The sequence below is a fragment of the Phaseolus vulgaris genome, chromosome 1, assembly GCF_051622355.1.
Source record: "Phaseolus vulgaris cultivar YP4 chromosome 1, ASM5162235v1, whole genome shotgun sequence".
In the NCBI taxonomy this organism is placed as follows: Eukaryota; Viridiplantae; Streptophyta; class Magnoliopsida; order Fabales; family Fabaceae; genus Phaseolus; species Phaseolus vulgaris.
Window position 1 is genome coordinate 53868005 of NC_143498.1, and position 7194 is coordinate 53875198.

Here is a 7194-nt window from a genome sequence, read left to right on the forward strand (position 1 = left end):
TAGCACGAAGGGACGACCGACCAAAGGAGACAGCAAGAAAGGACAATCGACCAGAGGAGAAGAAGATCAACACGTCAGCAATTACACCACGTCAACCGACCGTGCCTGGGCCCCATCTCTCCACTCAGGTACAATTGGCGCCCACCGTGGGGCCGAGGCAAATCTTCAATTTTTGAAGCTATAATGGTTGCGACAAGAAACAACAACGACGCTATGGCAGAACAGATGACTATGATTCAAATCCTCCAAGCTCAGATGGAGGAACTGCGACAAAAAGGGATGGAAGACCATCGTCAACATGAAGAAGATAGACGCCTCCAAGAAGAAGATAGACGCCGCCAAGAAGAAGAAATCGCCTTATTAAGAGAGCAGAATGCACGACTCCAACAACAGGTCGATAATCCCGAACGAGAAGGCCAATCCCATATGGCCGACCGAACCGCCTCTCGCATACCTACACCTGCCAATACCAATCCTGCTTCCAGAGCTGAAACAGTCGAAAGAAAGTCAAGGAAAAGGGGTCATCCTTTTACAGACGAAATTATCACCACTCCACTTCCTGACAAATGGAGAGGCCTCGTCATTAAACTCTATGACGGCTCGACCGACCCGGACGAACACTTAAATGTCTACAAGACGCAAATGACTTTGTATACCACAGATAACAATGTGTGGTGTAAAGTATTTCCCACGTCGCTCCAGGGAGAACCTCTTACCTGGTTCACAGAGCTGCCTCCAAACTCCATTAACGATTTTGACACCCTAGCCGCAAAATTCTCCACTCAATATGCCACTAGCCGACCGCATCACATGTCCTCCATGTCTCTCCTAGCGGTACAACAAGAAAAAGGTGAATCTCTCAGAACCTTTCTAGATAGGTTCAACAAAGCATGCATGAACATCCGAGGGCTCAAACAAGAGGTTGCATTGCACCATTTGGTCTCGGCCATCCGACCGAGCCGTTTCACTGAAAGTCTCATCAAGAAACCACCTCAAGACATGGAGGACCTTCGAACTCGAGCAACCAAATTCATGCAAATCGAAGAACACATTGATTACCATCAACGGTTCAAAGCTGTCGGATTCGGAGCCCTTAAAGACCAAACCCAAAGTAAAGAAAGAGAAGTCGAAACCGAACGAACCGTCCGAACCACTCTGAGGTCCGACCGGAATAGGGGAGGCCGAATCCCCAGGTTTAACAGTTACACCCCTTTAACTGTGCCGAGGGGACGAGCCCTAGATGAAGCACTACAAACGGACCTAATCCCGACATTGAAGCAGTATCAAACACCACCGAATGCAGATACTGCTAAGCGTTGTCAATACCATCAGAATTTCGGTCACACGACCGAAGGATGTCAAGCTTTGAAGGATAAAATTGAAGAACTCATCCAAGCTGGCCATTTACGGCAGTTCGTCAAGAGGACAAGGAGTTCAAGATCCCCACCACGGAATACTGACCGTCCTTCCCGTGGTGTCGACCGCGTAACGATTACAAACGCCACACTGACCGTAGCCAGACTTCGCGAAAACGCAGCGAAAGCCCCGTTCGGCGTACACGCCCCCGTAGCACAAGTCCCGACCGAAACGCCCGACCTCGCCAACGAGTCCGCGAAGTCATCAACATGATTGCTGGACCCGTTAACTTGGGCGAACCGAACCACGAAACAAATTATATAGCTGGAGGATTTGCCGGTGGCGGGTGCTCAAATTCCGCCCGAAAGAAACATCTTCGTGACATCCAGTCCGCTCATGCTACCACGAGGAGGCGTCCACATATACCTCCGATTACTTTCACTGACGAAGACTTTACAGCCATAGATCCAGCCCAGGACGACCCCATGGTCATCACTGTAGGAATTGACAAGTTCGCAATTGCCAAGACTTTGGTAGATCAGGGTAGCTCGGTCGACATACTGTATTGGGACATTTTCAAGAAAATGCGCATCCCAGAAGCACATATTCAGCCCTATAACGAACAAATTGTAGGGTTCTCAGGTGAACGGGTCGATACTAAGGGGTACATAGACTTGTACACAACCTTTGGTGAGGAAGACGGCCTCCATAAAACAATAAACGTACGATACCTCCTGGTTAACGCACAAACTTCCTACAACATCCTGCTCGGTCGTCCGTCCATTAACAGATTAAAAGCCATTGTGTCCACTCCACACTTAGCCATGAAATTCCCCTCGGCTAACAACGACATTGCAACCATCCATGTCGATCAAAAAACCGCTAGGGAATGCTATGTAGCAAGTTTGAAAAGTGAGCCAACTCGACGACTCTATACAACCAATACGGACGACCGAGTCCCGCAAAAACGAGGACGTTCCCCCACACAGCGTTCCGGACGACACATGTCCCGTCGTCAAATGATAGCCCTTGTTGACCTCGACCCTCGCATGGACGATCCCCGTATGGAAGCAGGAGAAGACTTGCATCCATTCCCGCTTCGCGATGATCGCCACACTACGCACATCGGTACTTCGCTGAAACCGGACGACCGAATGGCCATCAGGACGACACTTTTTAAAAATTCCGATCTTTTCGCCTGGACGGCCGCTGATATGCCTGGCGTAGACCCACAGGTTATCACTCACCGATTATCACTGTATAGAGAAGCTAAACCAATAGCTCAAAAGAAAAGACATATAGGCGAGGAACGACGCCAAGCCGCACGTGAGGAAACCAAGAAATTGTTACAGGCTGGATTCATTCGGAAGGCCCATTACACCACATGGCTAGCCAACGTGGTTATGGTGAAGAAAGCGAACGGAAAATGGCGTATGTGTGTTGACTACACAGACCTCAATAAAGCTTGCCCAAAAGACTCGTATCCTCTGCCTACCATTGGTGTAAAAGAATAGACCTGTAACTCAAACAAATCACGAGGCTGACTAGAACAAATGCAGCATGCACAATCAACAGACAGAAGTAAATGGACATTCGCAAGAAAAATACCCGGATCAAGAAAAAACCAGCTACTTCAAAATTAAGACATAATCTAACGTCAAATTTTTCCATAAAAGTTGAAGTTCAGGTAATGGTTCGCTTAGCCTAGTTCAAACAGTGGGGAAAATCTATCAAACCCCTGTAGCTCTTAGTTCACAACGTTCTAAAACTAAATAAATTTAAGTCTCAATATGCATTAGCAACTACAATTTCTTCCCGAGACAAAACACCATCAGATCTGCCGCATTCACAACAAATTCATACCACTAACTAGCACGATGAAAAAAATAATGAGATCAGGAAAAGCTTCCAGGGAAGAATTGCAGGCTAATGGCCTCTACTGCCTCATGCTTTTACCCTTTGCAGCAACCTGCTCTTCGGATAAAGGCAAGTAGTAAATCCGAGGAGTTGCTATGGTTTTGCGGAAGAGATCATCCAGAGTGACAATAGGTGGGTCAACTTTCTCTGGAAGGGGTGGTGGTGATGGAAGCCGATCTCTTGCTACTGGTGGGGGTTTTGACAATGGTGGTGGAGGTGGGAGCGTAGTTGGAACTGAATGCTGCTCCCTGTGTAGTCGAGGGGAAGGCTCTGGCTGTGGTGTGGTGGGCACAGGCTGAACTACAGCAGTGCTGATGGGGGCAGCCTGTGAAGGAGGTTCTAACTTCATTTTCACTTCTTCAGGATCAACATACTCGGCAACTAAGAGTCGCCCACCATTTGGTGGCCATTGCAAATTATACACAGCATTCCGTGTCTCCATGGCTTCTTCGACAGACGAGTACTATACCACCAAGAAATCAACAAAAGATTACTCAAACCATCAGATGAATACAAAATACTATAACATCATGTGGGAATCGACAGTTGCAGGAAGACATTAGAGATGAGAATTGTCTTACAGTAACATAGCAATGGGTCTTTATTTGGTCCATCCAGAAACTGCTGACATTCCCAGTCTTTCCGAGAAGTTCTTGCACAGCTTTCAGAGTGAATGGACGGAGGAAACGATCAATCCTGAGGGAATTAGTTGGGGACCTTTGTGATGGTGGAACTGCCAAAGATTACAAAAAAAAAACATTTAACTTAAAAAACAGAGACATAAAATACCCAACACATGCCAGTATGACAACAACATCGAAAAAAAGCAATGTGCTACACAACATAGATAAAATACACCCATATAAAAAGCACAAGTCTACAACAACCAAGCCTTGTTGTCTCATTAAATGTGTTCGTGTATTCAAAATCAACCAACAGATAAGTTTCCACCTTCAAATAAAAAACATAACATATACAAGAAAATTGTGCTTCAAAAAGTGTACAGGATTAAAATCTGAGAGTGCCAGGAATTTATTTTTGTAAGCTACAGGCTTAGTACTTGAAAATTGATCCACATTAATACAACAACTCATCAACTACACTTAGAAACAGGAGCAACCGTTTCTCATAGATTTACCCTAATCAGAAAAATGTTGACTTACCAATGCGCTCTTTAGGTGTGTCATCAGTAGCAGAGGAATCAGACCTAGAGAGGTTGCGTTTCAGAGCTATTGGCTCATCTCTAGGTGTAGTAGCAGGCCTGGGAGTAGTGCTTTGTGGATCTGGACCACCTTTAACTGTTTCAGTGTTCCACCTGCGTTGCCTTTTTGCAGGCTCACTGCTCCCAACCGATGCTTGTTCTGTGACAATTTTCCAAATAATAGAGGGTGACTAAAAACACATAAAGAATAAACCAACAACAGCAATGCAATATTTAGTGCATATCATTCTAGCTTCCCCTTCAGTAGTATAACAACTCTAAAAAAATGTCCATTTCAGACAATATGTTGCGTACCATGGAATTTTCGTTTCTCAGTTGGGGCAACAGGACTAATGTCAATATCTTGGAGGGTATCCATTTTTCCTCCAGATACACCATCTCCCACAGCTATAGTCCTACTTTCCTCCTTCACAATAGGCTCTTCAATACTCTCCACTTTCTCTCTAAGTTCATCAACATTAAACTTAGAATCAATTTGCTTAGTCTCAGGCAAATCCTCTTCCATGGAATCATCACCAGAACTTCTGTCTAAATTCAACTTTTCTGGATACCCCACATCATCACTGCTATTGGTCTTGTTCAAGTCTGGACTTGAAACATTATTGATATTTTCTTCAACAGATGTCTTTTTCTCATGCCGCCCTCCAACATCCATTGAATGTGATTCATCATAAGAAACAGGTACATCATTTCTGGATGATGGTTCTTCCACCATCTCCGGCTTAACAATATCTTGTTCTAATTTGACATTATCAGTAATTATAGTATCCTTTAGTTCATTCTTTTGATTAATTGACACAGAATCAGTAGAAATAGAATCAGATTTTACTTGAGACCCTAAACTAGGGTTGACCTCAGATACCTGGTTTTCTGGAACAGAAGAGTCGGGCACAGGATCCTCGTGCAGGGGCTTTGTCTCAGAATCCAGTTGGGGCTTTGTATCCTCACCATCCAGCTGCGCCTTTGACTCCTCATTCTCCAGCTTTGCTGCAGAAATCTCATTATTCTTTTCTGCATTATATGAATCCTCATTACTGGCTACCACTCCTGTTACCACACTTTCAGTGACTGTAATTGTGGTTTCTACAGTAGAAGCATAAGTACTTGTCTCCTCTACCACATTTCCAGAATCTACACCGGAGGGCAATTCCTCATGTTCAACTTCTTCATCCATGGTTGACACACTAGTTTTAATGTCAACTTGGCCAGTAACACCATCCTGCTTGTCGTTCTTATTGCTGTCTTGATCCACAACCTCTGGAACCTTTTCAACATTTTCTGTTTCAATCGGTTCAACTACATCACTCTTCCCCTTTTCAGCAGTCTCAAATTTTTGGGTGTTTTCCTTCTCAGTTGCGTCAACCACTTCAGCATCCACAGTAACTGCCTCAGGCTGTTTTTCCCCATCTGCATGATCATCATCAAAACCATTGGCCTCCTCCTTCTCATCCTCTTTCTCAGAATCCTCCTCAGCCTCCCTTTCAAGACGAAGGCATTCATCCAAACGTTTGACCAAATCGTCCTTCAAACCTTTGGCGCTTAACCTCCTTCTCCTCAGCTCATCTCTCAGCTCCGTAACCTTCCACTGATGAATAGGACGATTGTCCAAACTCTGATATTTTGGCGACATTATGCCCAAACACAAATCACCTTCCTCAACCTGGATACAGCGATTAAATACGCCACAGCAAAGAAACAAACAATCAATTCAAACAATGACAGGGTTCACCCTAAAATCACTGCAAACTTAACAGTGGAAAAAAACCTAACACATACAAATTAAAGGTTAAAATTGCAACCATCTAGAACGAATTTGGTACAAAAATAAAAGTTAACAACAAATTGATAACGGCAAGATCCAGGGGAACCATGCAAATTGAAATAATAATATCTAATATTGAAATGAAAAACAATTCATAAATCGAATATAAAGAAAGAGAAGAGATAATTACTCAGAATGACGATAGTTCGTTGATAATGGAGAAAGAGACACGCTTACGGAAACCCTAATTTGAGAAAAGAGAAGAAAAAACAGAGAGGCATCGAAGATTAGAGTCCCGAACCGAAGAAGTGAAAGGAATGCACTCTCCTTTATTACTCTTGCCCCTTTCTCCCTGAAAACACCGAAGCAGAAAAAAAAAAAAGTCGAAAAGAAAGCAAAACAAGAGAAAACAAAATTCAGTATGAGCAAACGTTTTATCCAAAAGAAAGAATATAAGAAGAGGTTGAGATTTTGTTGAGTGAGAAATTGGTTCTCCAAAATCTTTTCTAGGGCTTTTTTTTGTTTGGTCGAGGGTTCTTTTCTCTATTGCGATTGTGTGCGCCTTTTGTTCTGTTCCGTGAGGGAACCCTGAAGTAATACCGAGTGGGTCTCGTTTCCATAGCTCTTTGTAACATTCAGATTTTCCCATTCTCATCCCGATAATACCCTCACACGTGGCTCAAAATTAATCAACAATTTCATCTCAACTTTCCTGGGCTGCTCTGTTTGGGCCATTCTATTTTTATCCCAAACTCATGTTTTCTATGAGGGCCATTTCTTCCCGCACCTCCATACTTTAGGTAAAATGTCCATTTACTGGAGAAACTTTGTAGAATTCAAAATTTGTGTAGAATTTGGAAGTCATTATGACTTTCGAATTCTATAATTGGCATTGCCATATGCACTAGAACAAAGAGAAGATGATGGAGGATGCATG

General features: G+C 43.7%; 1 protein-coding gene across 2 annotated transcripts; it reads right to left on the reverse strand.

The window, feature by feature from the left end:
• Positions 1–2971: 2971 nt before the first annotated feature.
• LOC137815145 (SAP domain-containing protein) lies at positions 2972–6929 on the reverse strand. Of its 2 annotated transcripts, XM_090294695.1 has the most exons (6): positions 6448–6910; positions 5358–6155; positions 4790–5233; positions 4437–4634; positions 3855–4006; positions 2972–3736 (listed from the first exon to the last, which is right to left on the reverse strand). In XM_090294695.1, the coding sequence occupies exons 3-6, from the start codon at positions 5208–5210 to the stop codon at positions 3293–3295; spliced, it is 1215 nt and encodes a 404-aa protein (XP_090150821.1). In that variant the 5' UTR covers positions 5211–5233; positions 5358–6155; positions 6448–6910; the 3' UTR covers positions 2972–3292. The 2 variants fall into 2 exon arrangements, with proteins under 2 accessions (XP_090150821.1, XP_068474308.1); XM_068618207.1 differs by having other exon boundaries at positions 4790–6155; positions 6448–6929.
• Between the last annotated feature and the right edge of the window lie 265 nt (positions 6930–7194).

Bases quoted from the DNA above. Each gene is read 5' to 3' on its own strand.
- LOC137815145 (XM_068618207.1), bottom strand. From the start codon at position 6,125: ATGTCGCCAAAATATCAGAGTTTGGACAATCGTCCTATTCATCAGTGG. The intron at 4,007-4,436 runs GTAAGTCAACAT...AATCTTTGGCAG, and splicing joins CACACCTAAAGAGCGCATTG to TTCCACCATCACAAAGGTCC. The intron at 3,737-3,854 runs GTAAGACAATTC...TTGGTGGTATAG, and splicing joins AGACCCATTGCTATGTTACT to TACTCGTCTGTCGAAGAAGC.